This window comes from Lissotriton vulgaris, chromosome 3_1, assembly GCF_964263255.1.
Source record: "Lissotriton vulgaris chromosome 3_1, aLisVul1.2, whole genome shotgun sequence".
NCBI classification, from domain to species: domain Eukaryota; kingdom Metazoa; phylum Chordata; class Amphibia; order Caudata; family Salamandridae; genus Lissotriton; species Lissotriton vulgaris.
In genome coordinates this window covers 72,386,963-72,413,621 of record NC_141689.1, presented here as the reverse complement: position 1 = coordinate 72,413,621, position 26,659 = coordinate 72,386,963, and the positions used below count along the sequence as shown (strand labels likewise).

Here is a 26,659-nt window from a genome sequence, read left to right as displayed (position 1 = left end):
AAATATCAGCAAAGAGGTATGTTGGAGCCCACCAGCAGATGAAGAAAATGCTGACAGCACTTAAAATGGACTTAGTGCAAACATGAATGAAAGGAGATACATATTTGTGGCTTCAACATCAAATTAAGGGAGCCATGCAGAAAGAAACAGCTGCGTTTATCCTGACTGACATGTAGATAAAGAGCGCAGCATAGACCCCATTAAAAGCGCTGAAGTCCGATGTAAAGTGGCACTCTGCTGTGTTCTGGCTCACTGACACAAGCACGCTGTATGTAAGGCCCACTGGTGCAGGAAGCAACGTAGAAAGAACAGCAAAAGGAAGAATAAAAGGCAGCAGACGGCTTTAATAAAAGCATCTGAAAAGGAGGCAGTCCATTCTGTGAGGAAAAACAGATTGCAGCTGTGAAATTGCGCAACTAAGACGCCGCTCAGTGTATCCGCATTTCAAATAAGAAGAAACCACTGACATTCCAATATACTGTGGCACTGAGTGCAGCTCCAGTCAGGTAGGCTTGTGAAGAAATGCCGTAATGCAGGTATCTTTTGCCAAAGAAACGCGCTTTAGTCATATGAAGAGCGGCATGCTGCTGATATATGCCCAGAAAAACACGCTGCAACAAATTAAAAGGCTCACCATTGTTGGAAGGGTCCCAGACATCGATCCTCAGAGTGAGCAGCAGCGGGCAGCGCCGTAAGGAAGAATGCGCGAAATGGCGGCGGCCCGCTTCCGTGACAAGAAACGGGTCGCGGCCGCAAAACAGTGTCACAAGATCAATGGCATCCAAAAATCATCTCAGCCGCCGCAGCAAGTGTTCCGATAGTAGCCTCCGTTGTCCCACATCGACGAAGAAGGCATTTAAGCACTGCAGGACGAAGTAGATAGTCCCGGTGAAGCAGAGACCCCACACTAGGCGGCCAGCTTAATCTGCACCAAAACCACGCCCGGCCCCACCCCATTGTTAACGGTTCATCCCGCACTGCTTCTATCACCCCCACCTCCTTGCAGTGCTATCCTTCCGTGCCTGCTTCTATTACGTGACCCCACCCCAGTCTTAGCTATTCATCGCTCACTGCTTCTATGAACCTCACATTACTGCAGTGCTATCCTTCCATGCCTGCTTCTATTACCATTATTATTATTATTATTATTAATTGGGTTTTGTTAAGCGCAGACTACCCGGAGGCCTCGTAGCGCTGAGTGTGACTGGGGAGACAGGTGAGGGTAGAGAAATTTACGTGAAAAGGAGGGTTTTTAGTTTCTTGCGGAATTTTAGGAGGTTGGGTTCACCACGCAGGAAGACTGGCAAAGCATTCCAGGCCTTAGCTGCATTCCAAGAAAAGGAACGGCCTCCCCATCTGGCACGTTTGACTTTGTTCTCGGTGGCCAGAAAGGCTGTGCTGGAGCGCAGCGACCTGCGGGGGAGGTATGGGGTGGCCAACGAGCAGATCATTGCAGGCGCTTCCTTCCACATAGCCCTGTGCATAAAGCACATTGATTTAAACAGTGTTCTGGCCTTGATGGGTAGCCAGTGGAGTTGTTTTAGAGCAGCAGTCCCTGAGTCCCGCCGGTTAAGGCCCAGCAGGAGGCGGGCTGCTGCGTTCTGCGTGACTTGGAGCTTCTTTGTTGTAGTCGCCGGGGCCCCTAGGTACAATGCATTCCCGTAATCTAAACGGGACAGAATAATGGCTTGCACCATGATCCTGCGGGCTTGTGGGGGGAGAAGTGGTAGTACTTTTCTGAGCATACGCATCATGCCGAAACAGGTGGCCGATACGGTCGTTGCTTGATGGTTAAAACCATGGCCCCACCCCAGTGTTAACGGTTCATCCAGCACTGCTTCTATCACCCCCGACTCCTTGCAGTGCTATCCTTCCATGCCTGCTTCTGTTAACCCCATCCCAGTCTTAGCTATTCATCGTTCACTGCTTCTATCACCCTCACATTACCGCAGTGCTTTCCTTACATGCCTGCTTCTATTACAGTGGCCCCACCCCACTCATTGGCGGATCATTGCTCACTGCTTCTATCGCCCTCACATTACTGCAGTGCTATCCTTCCATGCTTGCTTCTATTACCCTGGCCCCACCCACTCTTGGCGGTTCATCCATCACTGCTTTTATCGCCCTCACCTCCTTGCAGTACTATCCTTCCATGCCTGCTTACATCTCCCTCACCCCCTTGCAGTGCTATCCTTCCATGCCTGCTTCTATTACCGTGACCCCACCCACTCTTGGTGGTTCATACCTGACTGCTTCTATCACCCTCACCTCCTTGCAGTGCTATCCATCCGTGCCTGCTTCTATCATCCTTACCTCCTTGCAGTGCTTTACTTCTGTGTCTTCTTCCATCACCCTCACCTCCTTGCTATGCTATCCTATCCTTCCACGCCTGCTTCTATTACAGTGGCCCCCCCCCACTGTTGTCTGTTCATTCCTCAATGCTTCTGTGGAGGAGGTGTGGCGCAGCGGCCAGGGTGCCAGACTCCGGACCACGGGGTTCACGGTTAGATCCCCGGTGCTGGTGGCAGTTTAGCCCAGCATCATGCGACTTTGGTCATTAGCTTGCTTAATCTTCCCGACAGCCCCCAGTGCCGGGACACCTCTCTGGAGGTTGCTGTGCGCTTTTCAAAAGCTGGTATTCCCTTTTTTAAAATTTCTATCACCCTCCCCTTCTAGCAGTGCTATCTTTCCGTGCCTGCTTTGTATCACCCTCACATTACTGCAGTGCTTTCCTACCATGCCTGCTTCTATTACCCTGGCCCCACCCCACTCTTTGCGGTTCATCACTCACTGCTTCTATCACTCTCACCTCCTTGCAGTGCTATCCTTCCGTGGTGCCTGCTTCTATCACCCTCACATTACTGCAGAGCTAGCCTTCCGTGCCTGCTTCTATCACCTTCATCTCATTGCAGTGCTATCCTTCCATACCTGCTTCTGTCACCCTCACCTCCTTGCAGTGCTATCCTTCCGCGTGTCAGGGACTGTCCAGGACTATGTCGGTAACTCAGTCAGGGACTTGGGCAAGGACTGGGAACTGGGTATAAAACGTACACCGAAAGAGGAGTACAACGCTGCCCAGGATCACACAGGAAATCAGTGGAGAAAAAGCATTCAAACGGGAAGCCTGTACAAGCAAACAAGATGGGAAAGACTCAAAGGATGGGCACTCAAGAGGCTGTTTAGCAATCAGAATAACTACACACAGGATGGACGTGCAAGATATGTATATATAAAACAACATTAACAAGAAAGGGAATGTGGGGTAAAGCACTCGGGAGCTCCACACAGTAAGACTGAAGATCAGTTCCTCACCCAAAATTGCTGTTACAGATACGGACTGCAAATACCCACACATAGGATATGCATGCAAAGGCAGGGTCTGTGGCGCTTATACCTATGGTGATATTGTAAATGTAACTCAAAGACCACACTCACAGTGAACAAGAAACACCACCTAGGTAGTCAGATGTGCCCACGCACGGATCCTGGCGATCAAACATGAACACGCAAGGCAGTAACACCAAGGGGGTAGAACTAAACACAAGCACAATAGACGAGGAGCTAGAAAGAAGGAGTGTTTAAAAGGAAAGGACGGAAATCAGAGGGCAAGCTTGGCAGAAAGCAAGTAACAAACATACAAGGTAAAAGAAGCAAGACCGTAGGAACCGTAGACTGTAAACTGGGAACTGGAACCAAGGAAATGGGAAGAAAAGCAGAGACTGGAAAAGGATATACAGAAGAGGAGGCTACAAGGGTGTACTAGATTAGTTTTGAATCAGAAGACAAGAAAACACAGTAGCACTGAAGGCTGTGCTGGAGCAGAGACAAGAATTGAGCAAAAGCTCAAGAGCCAAGGTAGCAATACAGGCAGTGCTAGGTCAGGAACAAGAAGTTACTATAGCGCAGGAGTCAAGGTAGAACTGCAGGCATTGTTAGTTCAAGAAAACAGGAAATAGCTACAGCTCAGGAGCCAAGGTGTCACGAGAGCACTGCAAGCAATGCAAATCAGTAAGAAGAAATCGATAAAAGAAGCTCAGGAACAGGAACAAAGAATAACTATATCTCAGGAAACAAAGTAGCACAGCAGGCAGTGCTAATTCAGGCGCAAGAAATAACTATTGCTCAGGAATCAGGAAAGAGGATTAACTATGGCTCAGGAATCAAGGAACAAGGATTAACCACAGCTCAGGAATTAAGGAATATCAAAAGCTCAGGAAACAAGGATCGGTCTCACTGGAAGACAGCTACAACGACCAACCTTGGCTTGAAGGGAGCTGGGGCTTAAAAGAGTTCACACTAATCACATGCTTCAGGTGTGAGCAGGCTAGCAGCAGCCAGCCACAGGTGAGCAGAATTCCTCCACCCATCCTTCGCCTGCAGGGGTGGAAACGAAGCAGTGAGCATGGAATTCTAGGTAACAGAGTGTCAAACATTAGCAGGCTGGCTTCTAGCATGAGCAGGCTGGTTTTCACAAACCCTGGCATGGATTGGGAATGGATGCCTATTCCCAAATAGTGGCCAAATGGATGGAAGTCAGGATATGCATGCAGGGGAGTATCTGGAAGCTTATTAGTACACAGGAAAGTCACACTATGCACCCGTCTTGTGGTGGCCACGAGAGTGCATGGAGTGTACCGTGACATTGTGCCTGCTTCTATCACCCTCACCTCCTTGCAATGCGATCCTTCCGTGCCTGCTTTGTATCACCCTCACATTACTGCAGTGAAATCCTTCCGTAGCTGCTTCTATCACCCTCACCTCCTTGCAGTGATATCCTTCCGTGCCTGCTTCTATTACCGTGACCCCACCCCACCCACTCTTGGCAATTCATCCCTCACTCCTTCTATCACCCTCACCTCCTTGCAGTGCTATCCTTCCGTGCCTGCTTTGTATCACTCTCACATTACTGCAGTGATATCCTTCCGTAGCTGCTTCTGTCGCCCTCACCTCCTTGCAGTGCTATCCTTCCGTGCCTGCTTCTATCATCCTCACCTCCTTGCAGTGCTATCCTTCTGTGCCTGCTTCTATCATCCTCACCTCCTTGCAGTGCTATCCTTCCGTGCCTGCTTCTATCATCCTTACCTCCTTGCAGTGCTACCCCTCTGTGCCTGCTTCTATCTCCCTCACCTCCTTGCAGTGCTATCCTTCCATGCCTGCTTCTATTACCGTGACCCCACCCCACCCACTCTTGGCAATTCACCCCTCACTCCTTCTATCACCCTCACCTCTTTGCAGTGCTATCCTGTGCCTGCTTCTATTACTGTGACCCCACACTCTTGGCGGTTCATCTCTCACTGCTTCTATCACCTTCACATTACTGCAGTGCTATCCTTCCATGCCTGCTCCTATTACCGTGGCCTCACCCAACTCTTAGTGGTTCATCCCTCACGGCTTCTATCACCCTCACATTACTGCAGTGCTATCCTTCCGTGCCTGCTGCTATCACTTCCTTGCAGTGCTATCCTTCTGTGCCTGCTGCTATCACCTCCTTGCAGTGCTATCCTTCTGTGCCTGTTCTATCACTTCCTTGCAGTGCTGCCCTTCCTTGTCTTCTTCTATCACCTCCTAGCAGTGCTGCCCTTCCGTGTCTGCTTTGTATCACCTCCTAATAGTGCTATCCTTCTGTGCCAGTTTTATCACCTCCTTGCCGTGCTAACCTTCCGTGCCTGCTGCTATCACCTCCATGTAGTGCTATGCTTCCTTGCCTGCTGCTATCACCTCCTTGCAGTGCTGCCCTTCCGTGCCTGCTGCTATCACCTCCTTGCAGTGCTATCCTTCTGTGCCTGTTCTATCACCTCCTTGCAGTGCTGCCCTTCCGGGCCTGCTTTGTATCACCTCCATGCAGTGCTATCCTTCCGTGTCTGCTCCTATCACCTCCTTGCTGTGCTATCCTTCCGTGCCTGCTGCTATCACCTCCATGCAGTGCTATGCTTCCGTGCCTGCTGCTATCACCTCCTAACAGTGCTATCCTTTCATGCCTGCTTCTATCATCTTCTTGCAGTGCTATCCTTCCGTACCTGCTTCTATCACCTACTTACAGTGCTATCCTTTTAGGCCTGCTTTGTATCACCTCCTTGCCGTGCTATCCTTCCGTGCCTGCTGCTATCACCTCCATGCAGTGCTATGCTTCCGTGCCTGCTGCTATCACCTCCTTGCAATGCTGCCCTTCCTTGCCTGCTTCTATCACCTCCTTACAGTGCTATCCTTCCGTACTTACCTTGTATCATCTCCTTGCAGTGCTGCCCTTCCGTGCCTGCTTTGTATCACCTAACAGTGCTATCCTTCTGTGCCTGTTCTATCACCTCCATGCAGTGCTATCCTTCCATGCCTGCTTCTATCACCTCCTTGCAGTGGTATCCTTCTGTGCCTGTTCTATCACCTCCTTGCAGTGCTATCCTTCCTTGCCTGCTTCTATCACCTCCTTGCAGTGCTGCCCTTCCGTGCCTGCTTTGTATCACCTAACAGTGCTATCCTTCTGTGCCTGTTCTATCACCTCCATGCAGTGCTATCTTTCCATGCCTGCTTCTATCACCTCCTTGCAGTGGTATCCTTCTGTGCCTGCTTCTATCACCTCCTTGCAGTGCTATTCTTCCATGCCTGCTTCTATCACCTCCTTGCAGTGCTATCCTTCTGTGCTTACTGTGTGTCACCTCCTTGCAGTGCTATCCTTCTGTGCCTGTTCTATCACCTCCTTGCAGTGCTATCCTTCCATGCCTGCTTCTATCACCTCCTTGCAGTGCTATCCTTATGTGCTTACTGTGTGTCACCTCCTTGCAGTGCTATCCTTCTGTGCCTGTTCTATCACCTCCTTTCAGTGCTATCCTTCCGTGCCTGCTTCTATCACCTCCTTGCAGTCTATCCTTCTGTGCTTGCTTTGTATCACCATGGCCTCGCCCCTCCCCCGCTGACAATCCTTGACTTGTCCAAATATTTTCCTCCTCACCTTTCCCCTGTAGCCCTGTGTGCACCTCCTTTCCTCTACGTCTGCTAAGCCCACTCATCAGTGTGCCTCCCTTCCTCCTTCCCTCACACCTCTCTCACTTCTGCTACCCTCACACTGACTACTGCTTTACCCTCTGATCATTGTACCTGATGCGAGCTCTCTGTACCTTCACACTCGCTACTTCATCTCTGCGAATATTGCTACTATTGGTGATTCAACTCAAACCGCCTAATCAAAGCATTCTTCATGCACTCATATGCCAGACTGTCTTTCTCAGGCATGCTTTCAATTACTTCAGTCCCTTCCCGAGGGAGGCAACTCAGTAAAGTCGCTGCTTTGGACTGACCATTAAGACCTTGAGCCTTACATGCTAGATGAAAGGCACGCATCCAACTGAGAATATCAGTGCCAGGGACATACATGTGTATCAATTATTTTGGTACCTTGGTGGTATTTTCCTTTCCCTGGGACTTTGAAGTGGACTCACCATCCACAGAGATAAGCCCTCTATCAGCTGCTAAATTGAGCTTCTCTTTCTCCAGGGCTATCCGCTCTTTCTCCAATTCCTAGCCTTCTCTTTCTCCTGTCTCTCCCTTTCTTTCTCCAGCCTCTCCCTTTCCCTCTCCTTCTCTTTATCCTGTCTCTCCCTTTCCCTCTCTTTCTCCTTCCAGGCCCACTCTTCCTGTCTGACCCTTCCCTGCTCCTCTTCTGCCTGACGGGCCATCCTTAGCTTCTCTCCCTCAAACTCCTTGCTTTCTTCTTTGCTAAATCCTTAGCTTCCTGGATTTTCAGCTGAAGTTTAAGGGTCTCTGCTAGCTCAGTCCCTCCTAAGGAGGCGAATCCTGGGGCAGGGGAAAAGGTAGCCCCGGAGATAGGGGGAGGTGAAAGTCTAGGCGCAGGTCTAGGGGATAACCTATGGGAAAGCCTTGGGGAATGCTTTGGGGCGGGTATAGGAGAAGCCTGCACTGACTGACTTGGCAGGCTTGTGGTAACAGTGCTCTCCAACTCTTGCACAACAGTGACCTCTTGCTCAAAGCATTTTGTCATGTGGTTAATCAAGTGCTCCCTGTCCTTAGACCGTGAGACTTTCCACCCCCTATCAGCACACATTTGCTTTAATTGCTCCACAGTCAAGTTCTGCAATTCCAATTCCTCTCCAATGTTCTCTGCCATTTTACATATAGCTTATGGATATCTGCTGAAATTATCAACTGGCTTCAGTGTCCACTGAGCCTGAAGTCTAGTGATCCCACCACTGCCACCAATGTTAGACCCGGCTTCCTGGGCACCAGGGCACTCAGGGGTAACTGCGCTCCAATCGCATCAACTGGAGTGTTCCCTCACTGGTGTCCTGGGGCCTCAGTACTAAGGGACCCAAAACTGGATACCCAAGTACTCCTCTCCAGCACTTGACTCTCTCAGGGTAGCGAGACAGAGTAGTCCAAGGCTTACTCAAGGAGGTGAGGTGGGGTTAGACATTCAGAAAACAGTGCACACCGTACCACCAGCTGATAAACTCAATGTCCAGTCAGTGCTTTACTTTTTATAAAAGAAAATTACTTTAATACACACAAGATGATTGTAATGTAATGTAATACTTTTCTTGTATAGCGCGGGCTACACTCCAGGGAGCATTTTGCGCTAATTATACTACACATACAACTAGGATAAACAGTGAAAACCAGATGTCTCTACAACCCTCTGGGACAGAGTTCTGACCCCAAATAGTATTATAGCGCCTAAACGCCAAGCACTATAAAACACAGTTAACATGAAAACACACAATTAGCAAAGTATATTACAGACCATGTTACACAGGGCTGCTCTCATTCACTAGAGCCTTTATACCAATCTTTGGATTAAAAAGATATAGTTTCAGCATATGATGTGAAGTCAAATGTTCTTGATCAGCCCCATAACGCCCACCCAAAGCAACAGAAGTGCCCTCCTCATGAGTGAAGACACCGCTCTAGTGGTGTCAGGGATCTGACCACAGGTGCCTGATGTATTCCAGTTTACTGGAGTCCCACTAGTCCAGTAGCCACTGGCTAGCTGTAGGAGGGTAGTGGCTGGGCAGAGTGCCAGTTCACCCTGATACCTCAGAGTTCACAAAAAGAAAGGTGGGGGCCTATTTCACTGGCCACTATTCCCAGCTACTGCTTGTACAGGCTCCCACAGCTTACAAGTAGTAGCTGGGAATAGAGGCCAGTGAAACAGGGCCCCACAGCGCATGGGAGGTTAGAGGGGATTTGTCTCGCCTTCAAGGACTAGAATCAAGCTTCCTCCTCTCTGGCTCCCTTGATGGGCTGCAAGCATCCTTCTCCACCAGTTTTCTTGAAGCGCCGCAAGCTTACCTTTCCACACCAACTCCTTTGATGTGCTATAAGCTTCCTTTCCACACCTTGGGCAGCTGGGCAGCTGTCTGTAATTTCCTTGTTCAAAAGTGCACGCTCCACAAGCCTCACAGAAACAGCTGGTCTTCAATGTTGCTGATGCCCTGGATTCTCCTTGAACTCTTGGCAGCAGACTCCATACGCCATAGAGAAAACGGCCTTAGTTCCAGACGCAGTGAACAGTGTCTTTTCTCCTGCCTTCACACTGCGGGTTGCACCTGGCTATCTTCAGACGAACTTGGTGTGGCCGCCTCTTCAGTCATAGACCAGTCTTGAACAACAGCTGACCACTCAGGCCAGACTTTTATCACCTCTGATTGATAGGCTCATCCAGTCAGAGGGTCTGCTATTTTTGCATCCAGAATACACCTCCCATCAAAAACCATTCATGGCATATTCAATGCATGGGTAAAGCATGCACAATTTCCCTCCATGTTTTCCTGGTACCAGCCTGTGCTAATCCCTAAAGAGGAATTTTAATTAACTCCAGCCCAGGAGGCCCTGACCAGTGGGGGAGGGTCCTCTTAGCAGAGTTAGTGCAGCTAAACCCAGATAAGAGCTGAGTGTCTACCCCAGCCCACCAGGCAGTGGCGTAACAAAGCTTCGGGGGGCCTCCCTGCAAAGTAATCGGAGGGGGCCCCCTCACCCATGGACCCAGTCAGGAGCTGCCAGGCTAGGGGCCCGCTGTCCTTGTACAGTGCTAGCGGGGACCCCTGGTGCTCAGGGCCCCGCGCCACAGGGGCTCCTTGGTCTTATGTTACACCACTGAGTAGAGTGAGGTCAGGTAATGAGAGGAATGAGGTAGAGAAAGGTGTAAGAAAGAGGGGGAGTGGCGAAACAGAGAAATGGCTGAAAGAGAGATAGAAAATGAGATAAGGTTGTAGCGAGAAAAACAAAGCGATAAAGAGTTGAGGTAAAAATAGAGATGAGATTCTATTAGAAGAGAAGTAGATGGGGAGAGATACAGGGAAGTCAGGCTGAAAACAAGCAGCATGTCACAGAAAGAGGAATAAGGTAGAGAGAGTTGAGGTAGAGAGAATTGAGAGTGACAGATCAAGATGTAATCACAGAGTGATGGTGAAAAGGCCACGGTCATAGAGAGGCTGAAGGAGTTAAAGTCGATTGCGGTATATTGAGAGAGAAAGGCGAGGTAGAGAACGCTAAAATAGAGAGGTGGAGAGGATGAAGGTACATAGAGAAAGAAAGAGAGAGGTTAAGGAGAATGTTAAGGGAGGAGAGGTAAGGTGAACTGAGGCGAGAGAAGTGACACAGATCGATTAATTATCAATCGGATAGTTAAGGGTTGCAGGCCAGACATGCAAACTAGGGGGCAAATTGTTTTATTTTTTAGCACAGCAACCAAAGTTACTAGCACTGCATTACACACGGGAAGAAAGCACCCTAGAGCTATATTCACAAAACAATTGCCTATTGCTGTTCACTGTCTTTACTGGTGCACATACAGGCTGCCTAACGCAGTGCACTTCCTTTGACCATGCTGCTGTCTCACATTGATTTGCATTGAAAGCACCCCCTTTTCCAGTACAAAACTCTATACATAGACTGTTCTTAACAATTCCACACATTATCTGTGTGCTATACCGTGCAGCACACATTAAATGTGTTTAATGATTCGAGAAATGAATATATTTTTTCATGTTAGCATATGCTTCAAGGAGGTGTTAGGTTTTTTTGTATGCAAAGCGGACCACAGCTATTCTATAATTAATGAGGAATTGTGAAAAGATTATCTAAGGAGCAGGTGCCCCAGACCCCACTTAATTGTGACCGGTCCTCTAACCAATCTAGGCCCTTTCAGACCCAACTGTCTTGCCTTGAGGGTGCTGCCTTCCTCTTCTGCTCTTGCTCTTTTACCGCTTGTGCCTCTGTTCTCTTTTCACTAGTGTTAGTCACTCTTTTCACCCGATTTTCTGCCTGCTTTCCCTCTCACCCCTCGTACCTCTGCGACCTTTTCACTCATTTCGGTTACTCTTTTCACCCGTTTTTCTGCCTGCCACTATCCGAGAGGACTGCCGTTAATATCAGAGAGAAGCTGGGGAGGTCCAGTGACAATGACAAAAAGATAACAATATATATAGAAATAAATAAAAAAAATGGGCCTCTGAAACCAAAAAATGAAGAAGTGGACGACTTGTGGGGCGGATGTGCATATTGTGCACAAGACAAACGCTGTCACAAAGTGAAGAGAGGAAATAGCAAAGGTGGGCTGTCCCCTTGGCCTATGCTGTAGTGTAGTTGGTAGGAGCGACGAGTGAATGACACAATAAGAGACCAATGGATGAAGAGTCCTGGATGAAAGCCCATCCGTGTAAGTTTATATTAATTTATGTATAAATTACCTTGAAAACATTACTTTAACGAGACAGACTAAGGCTGCTTCAAAGGCCACACCTAAAACCAGCTAATTCTAGGGCTCAAAACAGGAAGGTATGACATTCTTTCAATATATCTCAATGTTAGCGTCATTTAGTTTCCTGTTCCGTGTTTATGTCCTGCCCTGTTGTTGGCATACTATATGTTTAATTGTGCATGGGCGACTTGTAACCTTCAAGCCATTAGCTGATGCTGAGTAAGTCAGAAGAAAGTGTTAGCTGAGATTCCCAGACTGTACCTTCAGACCATCCTTGTTTAACGGGCTGGCCGCGGGTGGAGCAGGACCACCGATTGCTGCGTGCGCCTGTGCCGACAAATGTAATGAGGGCCACCAGCCAGCCCTGCCCCCGCCCCCCACGCGCATACGTGTCCCGGAAGGTGGAAATTCAGGACTCGGAGGGAGTAAACAAGTGTGTGCGTGCCGCGAGCATCCACCCTGTCCCGCTGCCATTCATCGATTTAATAATAATAAAGAGCCTGCTCAGGGCAGGGGCGGCCCCAGCACCATTTATAATTGCCTCAGGTCATACTCAGAGCCCCAGCCGGCCACTCTCCATTAGAGTATCGAGAGACTAGTCGCCAGTCGGGGGCCCGCAGTCGCACCATTAAGAGAGCCTCAGTAGGCTCAGTAGTCACACCCGGGGCCCCGGCCGAGGCCCGCCTACCATTGGTATAATTTCAGGGGCCCGGCCGGGGCCCCGGGCCGCACCATTCCTGCACCAAGAGGCTAGCCGCCAGAGTGAGACAGGGACACCATTTATAACTGTTACTGCTGCCCTCACGCACGGGCCCCGGCCGGAGCCCCGCACACCATGATTCTTCAAGCCGCTGCTACCAGCCGCCTTCACAGGCCCCGGCTGGGGCCTGGCCGCGGCACCATGTTACAATTTAATAACCGCACCACCAGTCCTCGAGCCGCAGGGCGCCGTCCGGGGCCCAGACAACATAGGTGCCTAACTCGCACGTGTGACGGCCGGGGCCCCGGGCCGCACCATTTCAAACTTGACTCTCAGGGGCCCCGGCCGGGGCCCCGCACCATTTCAATGACTCGCAGGGGCCCCGGCCGGGGCCCGCGCTGCGCACTATTTTGTCAGAGTCTACTGCGCGCCACAATTTATTAAAGAGGCCGGGCGCCGGCGTGCCGTCAATCATGTATTAAGTGAGGGGGCTGGGGCCCACTGGAGCGCGAGGCCCCCCCGCAACGCGGGGGCTGCGGGGGCTTGTGTTACGCCCCTGCCACCAGGCCTTTCCATGGAAATGGGGAGGGGCGCGGGGAGCTGGGATGTCCAGCAGAATAGCTTGCATTCCTCACACTGGCTCAGCTCACCATTCTTCCCCAGTACACCCACGGGCTCTCAAACACACATAAGTCAGACAAAGGCAACAGGACCACAGGTATGGCAGACTGCACAGACTTGGTCAGGAGGGTGCCTAGGGACTCACCCCTCCTGACTATTGATTTATTGCTGCCACCACTGTCAGTCTACCACAGCCTTCCTAGAGAGGGCAATAGCCAATCTCTGAAAAATAGGGGTGCACCAGGCATGCCCCCTAGACCTCAGAGACAAGCTCTGGGGGTCTCAATCCATGTAAACAGGGAGATCTTCAGTGGACATGTATGATTTTCATGCTCACTAAGGTAGGGATCTAGAAACCATACAGTAGCTTTTGAGTGACTTGCCTGGAGATTAGCATAAGGCAGGGTAAGCACTCTCTCCAGAGACATGCAGGAGACTTTCCTTCCCAACAGTGATCCATATTGGGAGACTCTCTGATTTCTGGGGGGGGGAAGTACCTGTCTTGGAGGAGAGTTCGATGGCGAAGGGGTCCCTCCACAGTAACACAATGGAGAAGCCAAACTTCAGGCTGTATCAGATGTGATTTTAGCATAGGCGCTGGAAGAAGGTGTGCCGGGGAGCTGCAGCACCCCCAAAGTAGCTATGCTGAAGTTCTGAAAGTGATGAGCAATAAAGATACCTGTACATTTTGTTTTCATTTTGTCACATCTGCAGTGGGCCCAGAGACAGGTCAGATGTCAGGCTTTGTCTTCTGACAAATTATTCTTTTAATTTTTAACTGGTGCTTAGATTTCTATCTCTGACTGCCAAGTGAGAGGATTTTGTAAAGTCAACTATGTAACAGTCTGTCATTTTTTCTACCACACAACAGCATTTAATTATCTATACACGGACTGCACAAATATTACAATATCAGCAATTAAGAAAGCACTAAAAGGCTTGTTTTTGTAATTCTCAATTGTGCTGGAAACAGGGATTTTTAAAGAATCAAAACAAATTGAGCAGACATTATGGTTTGTGTGCTCTATAGTTTTATCGGTAAAACTGTATGCATTTGCAAATTTAGTGGCTATTTCAATGAAGAATGTGCTGTCTGTAAATGATACTGTTCTACCATACTATGCTTTAGTAAAATCCTAAATGCAGCACTGACTACATATCGCACACTTCCCCCTCTCCTGCTGAAGAGGCGTGGTTCATTTGCTGTATTTGTTCTTTGTGTGACTTTTGGACTTTTGACACTCCTTTGACTTTAGTGATGTTACACTGATTGCATCACCCCGCTCTGAGAACTATTCCAGCACCACAGGACTTTAAACACAGATTTCCTTTATCTGGTTGTCCTCCATTACGATCAGTGTTGATATTAATAACCTCATGCCACCTATCTGATATATCATGGCCTGCGTAGGATATTTTTCAAGCTGTTTGATCTTTTTAATGCTCCTTCACATGCACTCAGAGTGCCTTTGTTGTGCCGTGGCTCTGTGAAAACTGTGTGCTTTCCCATTCGCAATAGTTACTGTGAGATGTCTTGAATTCTTGGTAGGTCTTTTTGAAATAGCAATGACTGTTTTTAGACCTAACTAAGGGCTAATCTGCCTTGTGCATGCAGTTCACTCCTCGCTTGAGGGTAGGTGATTGAACAGAACCCTGTCACGCACTTGGGGGTTTGAGCTGGAAGTTGAACAAAGTTGTCAATTATACACTTAATGTGTCTGTGTTAGTCAGGGATATTGCCTGAGGATGGCTGCAAATTAGAGCTCTCAATAGTCTCCCACACCACTCCAACATGATAGCAACTACGAAACATGCAAAATGCACCCTAGCTTTACCTTCCACCGAACCAAAACCATAATCACTACTGTGGTTCTCGGTCATCAGGGAGCCTGGAACTATCCGATAAGAAAGACCAGCCCTTAGGTGGGTGAAGTAGCCAGGATTAGCCCAAGGAAGTCAAAGCAAATCCTGCTTCCGGTGCCCGTTTCTGGACATTTCCCATACAAGTGGCCCAAATTCCATGGACTTTGCCTTACCTTCTGGTTTCTATTGAAGCCAGTGCATATCCATCTCCCACACACTTTCTAAAGTTCCGCTTACCTAGAATATATCCGTCTAACATAATGTTTCTGGCCCGGTGAAAAATAAAACGTTGAAATTCTGATGCATGCTGAAAACAGAGAGCAGTACGATAGTTTTGAGATTTAACCCCTTCGCTGCGGCGGGACTTCCGCCGCAGCGCTAAGGAGGCGGGGGGCCGAGCGGTGCTCGCATGCTCATGACGGAGCCACCCGGTCACGAGCCGCGGTTGAGCTGTACTCATGACGGAGCGGTTCCGTCATGGCCCCGCCTGCTCAATGGAACGTCCAGCGCAGGCGCGCCGAGTGGGCCATGACGGAACCGCTCCGTCATGAGCATAGAAGGGGTTAAAAAAAAATGGGCCACATCACTGTGGTTGAGAGTAGGCCAAAGTAGCTCAGTCTAGGTTAAATTAATTTAATATATACAAAAACTGGTAGTAAGGGATGCTATCAATGTCCGTCTCATATTGCTGTGCAGTTGCCATGCATCTAGCGACAGCAGAAGCCCTATCATTGCCGTATCAATTTCCCATGGAGCGTATGATCCTTTCACTTGCTTTACCTTTATTGCATAGGGTTATGTTATGACCAAAGGGTGGTTGTGGTAATAAGAAGTAGGATTCTACTGTTAAACCAATCCTCCGAACCAAAAGAGATATATGACCAAGAGAAAGACACAGAAGCCAGTCAACCCTTTTGGGGAAAATGGGGTAAGGAAGAGAGAGAAATTGCTTCACTCTGGATTGGCTATGGCATCTTGGGGAGATGTAGTTATGCAGGTAAGTCTTGCGAGGAATGGGTCCCGCTCTTCAAATACAATGTGAGAGTCCTAGTATACGACATACAAGAACTAATTATGATAGATAAGTTTCGGTGACCATAATAAGTTATAATCCAGCCCTAGACTACCCAGGTTTGGCCAGCTGAATGTTTCTACCTGCTAGCTACCCTTCGGATGACTTTGTGAACTCAACTCTAAGTGGAATGCAGAGGGAGTAAGGGTAAACCAAGAAGACAGGACTCTGAGCCAGGGGAAGAGTCTGAAGTGGTAGAATAATGGAACGAGCTCTGCACAGGACAGACAGGTTACGTACATCAAGCGCAGCGCTAGTGGTAACTGCAAAAAGAGGAAAAAGCGGGGTAAGAAGAAAGAACACAACAGAAGTGCCAGACATGTATTCCCTCCTTAACAAATATATGAAGGACCACATTGACAAACATTTTTTGAGCTGGCAAGAACTGGCCATTTCAGATGCCTGCTTTCGGGAATCCTTTTCTCTGGCTCGGTCGGCGTTCATATCTCCTAAATTACACGTGCAGTATTAAAAAATGTGCCGTAATTTATACTACACTCCTAGCAGGATTATTAAATGGGGGACGGTAAAGGTACCTGATGCCCTAGATGTCAACTTAGGGGGCCGATATGGTACATATGTTTGCCACTTGCCCTTCCTTATCCCTCATAAAATCACAGATCACTGATTTATTTTCCAACAAATTGAATATTCAGGTATCCCTAACTCCACAGCCATTCCTTTAGCTTTGGGGACCTGAAATAATCTGAGCTGGTGCATTTACATGCGAGAGAGATGGTTAGTAGTTGTTTTGGCAGCAATGACAAGGGCGATGGGAGGTGCAAGCTGCAGTGGCCTCCTGGTCATAGCCCTACAAACTAAGCAGCACTGCTCCAAGCCCCTCATGCTGCTTCGTGGTTCCGCTCATTGGAACTACTCCGACCATACCACCCAAGCCCACCCCATCTGAACTCCACTCCCTCCTGCCGGCTTCCATAAGTGCCCCACAGACTTGCTTGCTTTCGCTTGAAATTTGACGAAATTCTTCCCAACTCACTCTGCATTCCTATGCTTACATTCAGTGTACATATCTAGATACACGATAAGTTGTCGAGTGTGTCTGTTTGTAACTGTTTGTTTAGACTATATGTTGACTCTCAAACAAAAATCAGCATGCCTTTAGCATACAAAATATACCTAACACACCCAGACTGATGATGACGTTGTGTACCATGATTCGTCTGTTGTGTGCAGCTTTACCTATCAAACTGTTTTTGTCATATATAATAATCAAGGCAAGAAATTGACATTACATTTGAGACTGAGGCCACACCTCTCACCAGCAGGCATGTCATACACTTTTAGTTGTATGATATAATGATGACATATGGAAAGGGTTGCACAGCAAAACACAGGAGTCTGGGATGGAGCTTTGCCAGCCTTCTACGAGAAGCTTGACTCCGGACACACTGTACGGCGCCCAGTCCACCCACAAACAGCGGTGTGGTCAGAAATCCTCACGAAGAAGAGCTACACTTTTTAAGTTTATACTCTTGTCACTTTGTGTTAATGATTGACTTTCTTTCCTATAGCACTTGCAAACAAACAAATCTAGTATGTAGTAAATGTGCACTACCTGCCTTTCATATCTGTGTAGAGTAGACACTACCAAGGGGTGTTGGAGTAGTTGTTCCCTGCTGTCAGTACAATTATACCCATTTAAGTAAACTGCACATGTCCTGAAAGAAGGTGTTCTCTGTCCCAAAACCACAGTCTTTTTGCTTCAAACCACCCTGTTTTTTGTTTTTGTGTCTTGTAGGTTCTATAGGGGACATTTCCAAATACTTTGTCGACCTTACGAATCCAGCTGATGTCAACAGCTACCTGGCCTTCAATGTCACCTCCCCCCTGTGTTTCACCTCAGCTGTACTTGGAGCGTTCCCAAAGAGTCCTGGCCTGCACAGAGGGGTGGTGAACATCTCTTCACTCAGTGCCCTGCAGCCGTTTAAATCCTTGACGCTCTACTGCGCCGGGAAGGCTGCGCGGGATATGATGTTCCAGGTGTTGGCAGCGGAACAGCCTGATGTTAGAGTTCTGAACTATGCACCAGGTAATGTTGTTTACATCTTCTTTTTTAAAGAGGTTTTCTCAGTGATAAATCCACTCTCGGCTACCACTGCCAGTGAAAGCATGTGGCTCAGCAGAAAGTGCCTCCTGACCTCTGCCACATCTGGAGTGCCACATTTCGAGAAATCCACCAATGTGTCACATTTTCAACCTCAAATCTGCTCCACCCGCATAGTGGGAGCTGCAACCATACAGCGACATGTCTCGTCTTACCCGTATGCCGGAACTACACACTTAATGCGATTGGAGGCGCTTGATCTGTCTGTCTGGGTCCCCAGTATTTTTAATGGTGACCACAGACTGAAGAGTCAGTGACTTAAGGGCGCACACTTAATTGTGCGGGTCTTCATACTCCATTTCCTTCACTGCCATGGCAACCAAAAGGGTTTTCCATTGAACAAAACACATCTGCAGTATTTTTGGGAGAAGTTTGATTATCCCCTGCCTCAGGTACTCTAAAATGAAATTGGTATTTGTGAATAATCCAAATGTTCTTCAGTTACTTGACTTATTCAGCAAAAATGACCCCCATGGAAATATATGTTTTTATTTGAAAGAGCACTCCTGGCGTAGAAACCCGCCAGTGAAAGTACTCTGTGGTGACGATCTTACCCGCACCAAAAGGGTTGGGGAGAGGAACCCATCAGATTGTACATTACCAAGAACATCTCACGTAGGAACAGCTCCTCCGTAACTGGACCAAATTAGACCTTTAAGGAAGCTTGGCCACCCACTTAATAGCGCACTCAAAATTTACTACATGGACCTACCCCGGCAATCAAATATCAGTTCTCCTGCGGTGCAGTGGGATCGAAGAACATCTCTCGTGTTCTACTGATTCAGGTATCATGTATTATTTTCTGAATAATGAATAGGTGCCAGGCAGATGGAAAAATGTTCCCACTACTAAAAAAACTCTGCCGACCCCTATTCCCGGATGCCTAATTTGGTTTAACGGGTAGCCCCCTTGATAATAGGAGACCCCTTGGTGGCATCAAACGATAGGCCAATATCACTACTCCCTTTTTAGGTTTCGCTGGGGGACGGAGCTGTAAGCTCCGCCTCCAGAGAAATCTGTAGTTTCTAGTATGAGTGCCTTGAACACGCCCCTCTGTCTCATTGGCTAGCTCCATAAATGGAGGCTAGCCATTGGAACAGAGAGGCGTCCGTCATGGCTGGACCAGATTCGGGGGCGTTCCCGAGAATCTTTGGCTTTTGGCTACGTCATGATACGTCAGCCAAAAGCCGGGAACGCCCCCGAATCTGGTCCGGCCGGGCCGTGCTTGCTGCTGTCCTGCCTTACTCTGTGTCCCTCCTCCCGCCGTCCCCCCTCCCCCCTCCTCGCTGTCCTGTGCACGTTTCCCGCCGGCCGTCCGTGTCCCCTTCCCCTCCCACAGAAGCAAAACAACCCTTGTGTCCCATTGTCTTTGCAGCATTCCCTCCCCTCCCACATCAGATCCCCGCCTCCCGAGCCGCAGCTGATCCCCGCTCTCCCCGCCTCCCTCTCCCCTCCCACAGCAGATTCCCGCCTCCCTCTCCCCTCCCACAGCAGATCCCCGCCTCCCTCTCCCCTCCCACAGCAGATCCCCGCCTCCCGAGACGCAGCCGGTCCCAATGCCGTTGTAACACGGCCTCCGCTCTCCCCCTCCCCTCCCACAGCAGATCCCCGCCTCCCGAGCCGAGCCGCAGCTGATCCCGATGTTTCGGAAGATAGAAATTACATCCCGTAAAATGTGTGCAAGCGGAAGAAGTCCAGGTGAGTGCCCGTTCCTGCTTCCCGCTGTCTGTGTGCCGGTCCCGCCCCCCCCCTCTTCCCGCTGTCCGTGTGTGGTTCCCGCCCCCCCCTCCCGTTGTCCGTGTGCGGTTCCCGCCCCTATGTGATCGTGGGATAACCAATCCATCTTGTGACTACAGACTGCCTATGCATTATTTACAAAATAATTGGGAAACAGTGTCAGCAGAAGTTTTAATCTGTAAACACTGTATACTTCCATTGGTTTGGCAAGGTGAGTGTGCTTTTTGCACTAGTAAAAGTGATTGAGCTCCAGCGATTGGGCTCTGTGTAAGTCATGAAACCAACACAGACCTACCGCACCATTCCAGAGGAACTAAGTGAGAACCTTGCCATGATAATTGGTAATCCGGATTTTGTACCAGTAAATGGTGCAAATGGTCTCGGTTTCACTACACAATATCACACACATATTTTCTGCGAGTGAATGGGATTAAAACTGAATTATTTGAGGGAATGCAGTTGCTCATCTTGCCTTCCCGCCCCCTCCTCCCCCCCCCCCTCCCCGTGTGTCCGTTCCGCCCCCCTCCCCGTGTGAAAGGGATTTGTTTCTGGAGCTCGGCTCGGGTCCATTCCCGCCCCCCTCCCGCTTCCCGCCCCCGCTTCCCGCCCCCCCCTGTCCTGTGCCCGTTCCCGCCACCCTCCCTCCCTGTGCTCGTGGTGCTTGTTATATCCATGAAAGACGTGCCTGCAGTAGCTTCACTAGCGTCTTACTATCCAATTGTACGAGTTTCTGGGTTGATTGACGGCAACACACTGGGCCTTCGTGCTGTGACTCCCCCTCCTGGGACTTCCGAGGCAGAGAGATGCAGGTAAGTGCGAATCGATTCTTTTTATGTTTGGTGTATGCGTGTATATTTGAATTTTTGGGAAGGAGTGTTGTGAATGATGTGTGTGTGTGCACGTGTGTAAATGTATGGGCGTGAATGAGTGTATGTGTGCGTGTGTGTCCCGTCCACCCTCCTCTCTGCTAAAACCCTCCCTGGTCCCTGATCTAAATACTGGCTAGGGAGTGTAGTAGGGAAGACTGTTGCCCTAGGCTGTTGTAGAATCCTATTTGGACCTGAAAGCAAGCGGTGTGCTTGACACTTCAAGGCACTAGTCCATAGCTGCACGCCTTCGAGCGGAATTCAGGACGGCGCCTGTCTATTGGGATAGGAATTTACATGAATAATTCTGTCTCACTGACTCCGCCTCTCATCATTCACTACACGCCTGCTTACAAGCTGCAGCGACTCAGCCTCTCATCATTCACTACACGCCTGCTTACAAGCTGCAGCGACTCAGCCTCTCATCATTCATACACACCTGCTTACATGCTGCAGCGACTCAGCCTCTCATCATTTACTACACACAACGCACAACTTGCACTACGCTCAGCGGTGCGTGTTTGCTGCTTTAATGAAGTTAGTAACGTATGATTTGTGTTGTGCGCACAACTGTTTATTTCACACATCGCTCCCCGCGCTAAAGTGTTGCTGGTTTCTTAGCGACATTTTTTTTGTTATTTGGTTTAGAATAATGCCAGCGGTGTAACTCCCACGCACGTTTATCGATTTTATCATGATATTTGACATTTCTTTCCTCTGAATTGTTAATTGTGTGTGTACTTTCTGTGCTGCTGTATGCGGACGTTTGGCCGGACAAACAGCACACTTGCCGTGTCTGTGTTGTCCTTATGCCTCTTGTGCGGCACGCGCTGATGCCCTTGCAACTTTGAATGAGAGAGCATCTCTGGCACTTAACAGTAGGAAACGGGAAGTATGGTACAGGACGTGGCGTTGTGGCCCGAGCTATCGCCGCGGGAGCCAGGATCGAATTAGAGGGGGAGGGGGGGGGGGTGACCTTGTGTTATGTAACTTATGCTCTCCGATACCTGCGGGTCGAGCTCGCGCTATGTGCCTTCTCTGCTGCATACCATCGCTGAACACTCGTTGCCCTCTCTGCCATTTCTGTTCACAAACTGCCCCCGTTCATACACTGCCTCTCTTCTGGGCCCCATCTGAAGACTTAATGCTGTCTCCACTCGCAACCACTTCTGCTCACACACTGCCCTCACAGCTCCCTGTCCCTTCTCCTCACACACTACCCCTTCTCCTGTGCTCCTTTTTGTCTCTGATCAATCACTGCCCTCGCAGCTTCTTGACCCTTTAGTTCACACACTGCCCTGCCCCTCGCTTCCTTAGCTCCAGGCTATATTTCAAGTCAAGTCAAGTCAAAAAATTTATATAGCGCACTACATACCCAGAGGGTCTCAAGGCGCTTAGGGAGGGGAGGAGGATTACTTGTCAAATATCCACTTTTTAAGTTGCTTTCTGAATGCTAGGTGGTTCTGGGTAAGGCGAAGGTAAGTGGGGAGTGAGTTCCATGTTTTAGCAGCCAGGTATGAGAAGGATCTGCCTCCCATGGTGGACTTGTTGATGCGAGGTACAGTTGCGAGGGCTTGGCTGGAAGAACGTAGTTGGCGGGAGGGGGTGTAGAAGGACAGTCGTGAGTTGAGGCATTCTGGTCCGATGTCGTAAAGTGATTTGTGTGCGTGGGTTAGCAGTCGGAAAGTGATCCTCTTATTGACGGGTAGCCAGTGGAGGTCTTTCAGGTGGCCAGAGATGTGTTCGTTGCGCGGGATGTCTAATATGATCCTGGCTGAGGCGTTTTGGATTCGTTGGAGTTTCTTCTGGAATTTAGCGGTAGTACCTGCGTCAAGGGTGTTTCCGTAGTCCAGTCGGCTCGTGACCAGAGCATGGGTGACTGTTTTTCTGGTTTCGGTGGGGATCCAGCGAAATGTTTTTTTGAGCATGCGGAGAGTGTTGAAGCAGGATGAAGATACGGCGCTGACTTGTCTGTTCATTGAGTGAAGAATCCAGGATAACGCCTAGGTTCCGTGCGTGGTCTGTCGGGATGGGTGCTTTTCCAAGGGCTTCCGGCCACCAAGAGTCGTCCCATGCAGAGGGGGATGTACCTAAGATGAGGACTTCTGTTTTGTCTGAGTTCAGTTTCAGACGGCTGTGTTTCATCCATTCGGCAACTTCTTTCATTCCTTCGTGTAGGTTAGTTTTGGCGGTGCTGGGGTCATTGGTGAGAGAAAGGATCAGTTGAGTGTCATCCGCGTAAGAGATGATGTTGAGGTTGTGTTGGCGGGCGATGGCCGCGAGGGGGCTCATGTATACGTTGAAGAGGGTGGGACTGAGTGAGGATCCTTGTGGTACGCCACAGATGACTTCAGTGGCCTCGGACTTGAATGGTGGAAGGCGGACTCTCTGGGTTCTTCCGGTGAGGAACGAGGTGATCCATTCAAGTGCTTTTCCTTGTATTCCGATGTTTCTGAGGCGTTGTAAAAGGGTGCTGTGGCAGACTGTGTCGAAGGCTGCAGAGAGGTCGAGGAGGATGAGGGCGACTGTGTCTCCATTGTCCAGTAGAGTTCGAATGTCGTCTGTTGCTGCGATGAGGGCGGTCTCAGTGCTGTGTTTTGCTCGGAAACCAGATTGTGAGGAGTCGAGGGATTTGTTGGCTTCGAGGAAAGCGGCGAGCTGGTTGTTGACAGCTTTTTCGATTACTTTGGCCGGGAATGGAAGGAGCGAAATGGGGCGGTAATTTTTGAGTTCGGTGGGGTCCGCTGTGGGTTTTTTCAGAAGGGCGGTGAGTTCAGCGTGTTTCCAGCTTTCCGGGAAGGTGGCGGAGTTGAAGGAGCAGTTGATGACATCTCGGAGGTGCGGTGCTATGACGGAGTCTGCTTTGTTGAAGATGTGGTGAGGACATGGGTCTGTGGGGGATCCTGAGTGGATGGAGTTCATCAGGCGGATGGTGTCCTCAGTGGAGATTGGGTTCCAGTCGTTAAGGGTGTTCAAGGGGGGAGAATGTTCATCATATGGTTGGGTGGGTTGGTCTTCGGGTTGGTTGTCGAAGCTGTTGTGGATGTCTGCAATTTTGTTGTGGAAGAATGAGGCTAGAGAGTCGCAGAGGGCTTGAGAGGGGGTGATGTCGTTGGAGTTGGCCGAGGGATTGGTAAATTCCTTGACGATGTTGAAAAGTTCCTTGCTGTTGTGGGCGTTGTTGTCAAGTCGATCCTTGAATGCTGTTTTCTTGGCCTTTCGGATTAGTTGGTGGTGTGTGCGGGTGGCGTTTTTGAAGGCGTCCTTGGTGCTAGTGGTAGGGTCTTTTTTCCAGGCCTTTTCAAGGGAGCGGCAGAGTTTCTTGGACTTCTTAAGATCGTCGTTGAACCATGAGGCCTTCTTGCTGCCAGGTTTGCTTTGACGTTTTTTCAGTGGTGCTAAGGTGTCGGCGGTGTTGGATAACCATAGGGTGAAGTTGGTGGCGGCATGGTCTGGGTTAGAAGAGTGGGCTGGGGTGTTTAGAAGGAGCGATAAGGAGATCTGGTCGATGGTGATTTTGTTCCAGTTTCTTTGGCAGAGTTGGTTGGGGGTGGTTGATGGGTTTTGGCTTGTTGTAGATGAAGTGAACGCAGCTGTGGTCAGTCCAGAGGAGATCCGTAGTGTGGCTGAAGGAGACATGATTGCTGGAGGTGAAGATGGGGTCGAGTGTGTGACCTGCGATGTGGGTGGGGGAAGTGACCAGTTGTTTAAGTCCGAGGTTGGCGAGGTTGTCCAAGAGGGTGGTGGTGTTGCGGTCGTTGAATTTTTCAAGGTGAAAGTTGCGGTCTCCCAGAAGGATGTAGTCTTTGGAGGGGAGTGCGTGTGGAGTGATGAAGTCCGCGATGTCTTCACTGAATTTTGCGCGGGGTCCTGGTGGTCTGTAGAGGAGGGTGCCTCTGAGTGTGGTCTTGGGGTCGATGTGGATCTGGAAGTGAAGGTGTTCGGAGTTGGCGAGGTTGGCGTCCGAGCTGGTTGAGATGTGGATTGATTTCTTATGGACGATAGCCATTCCTCCTCCTGTGTGGCCGGTACGGTCCTTGCGAATGATCTTATAGTCTTCAGGGATGGCAATGGTGATGTCTGGGGCGGAGGAAGCGTTCATCCATGTTTCTGTCAGGAAGGCGACGTCCAGAGAGGTGGTGTCTAGTAGATTCCATAGGTCAATGGCGTGCCTGTGGACCGATCGGGTGTTGAGAAGGATGCATTGTAGGTGGTTGGGGTCGGGAATCTGTGGTGTGGTCGCAGCGGAGATGTTGTCAGTGCCGATGAATTTGCAGGAGTAGCAAAAGAAAGGTCCATGGGTGTGTCCAGGGGCGTCTTGGACGCAGTTGGTGGAGCGGCCGGGGTTAAGGGCTAGGAGGGTGGAGGCATCGTAGGTAATGCGGGAGAGCTGGGCAGCGCGAGGGGCAGGGGGTCTGGCGCTGGGCGCGGTCCAGGCGCGGACGGGCGTAGACGGGCTTACCTTTGGCGCACCTTCGGCGCGGATTGGGCGCGGTCGCTGCGCGTGGACGCTGCGCGCGGGAACTTCTGTCATATATGGATGGTGGAGGGGGAGGGGCGAGGGCGGCTCAGCTGGGAGGCGGGGCGAGCTCAGGGAAGGCACACGGAGTCCCACAACAACAACAAAAAACAAAATGGAGGGGGGAGCAGAGCAGGGCGCCGGGGGATATTGCCTGAAGGAGCTGCAGGTCGGAAATGGAGCAAGCCAGCAAGCGGCAATCAGGTAGCGTTAGCGCGGTGAAATTCTGGCGCGGAAAACGTTAAACAAACACAGAGCAGGCACAGAGCAACTGAGGCGCTGAACTCGCGCTGAAACACAGGCTAGGCACAGAGGAAATGAGGCGCTATAGTCACAAGTCACACTGAGACACAGAGTAGGCACACAGTAACTGATGCGCATAAATCACAAAGCACACTGATATACAGGGCAGGCACAGAGCTACAATACCGCGTCTCGGCAGGGAGACAGGGGAGCGACCTCTCAGGGCAGGAGCGATGAGGGATCACAGCGCATCTGGGTCCGGGAGCATCGTAAATAGTAAGTGGGAGGGCGGCTCAGCTGGGAGGCGGGGCGAGCTCAGGGAAGGCACACGGAGTCCCACAACAACAACAAAAAACAAAATGGAGGGGGGAGCAGAGCAGGGCGCCGGGGGATATTGCCTGAAGGAGCTGCAGGTCGGAAATGGAGCAAGCCAGCAAGCGGCAATCAGGTAGCGTTAGCGCGGTGAAATTCTGGTGCAGAAAACGTTAAACAAACACAGAGCAGGCACAGAGCAACTGAGGCGCTGAACTTGCGCTGAAACACAGGCTAGGCACAGAGGAAATGAGGCGCTATAGTCACAAGTCACACTGAGACACAGAGTAGGCACACAGTAACTGATGCGCATAAATCACAAAGCACACTGATATACAGGGCAGGCACAGAGCTACAATACCGCGTCTCGGCAGGGAGACAGGGGAGCGACCTCTCAGGGCAGGAGCGATGAGGGATCACAGCGCATCTGGGTCCGGGAGCGTCGTAAATAGTAAGTGGGAGGGCGGCTCAGCTGGGAGGCGGGGCGAGCTCAGGGATGGCACATGGAGTCCCACAACAACAACAAAAAACAAAAGGGAGGGGGGAGCAGAGCAGGGCGCCGGGGGATATTGCCTGAAGGAGCTGCAGGTCGGAAATGGAGCAAGCCAGGAGGCGGCAATCAGGTAGCGTTAGCGCGGTGAAATTCTGGCGCAGAAAACGTTAAACAAACACAGAGCAGGCACAGAGCAACTGAGGCGCTGAACTCGCGCTGAAACACAGGCTAGGCACAGAGGAAATGAGGCGCTATAGTCACAAGTCACACTGAGACACAGAGTAGGCACACAGTAACTGATGCGCATAAATCACAAAGCACACTGATATACAGGGCAGGCACAGAGCTACAATACCGCGTCTCGGCAGGGAGACAGGGGAGCGACCTCTCAGGGCAGGAGC

At 50.1% G+C, this 26,659-nt stretch overlaps 1 protein-coding gene across 1 annotated transcript in view; it reads left to right on the top strand.

Moving 5' to 3' along the window:
• SPR (sepiapterin reductase) overlaps positions 1 to 26,659 on the top strand; it is an 88,274-nt gene that overhangs the window by 5,381 nt on the left and 56,234 nt on the right. The window contains exon 2 of the mRNA XM_086960103.1: positions 17,723 to 18,013. Within this exon, the coding sequence (XP_086816229.1) occupies positions 17,723 to 18,013 (291 nt within the window). The remainder of the gene's footprint in view (positions 1 to 17,722; positions 18,014 to 26,659) is intronic.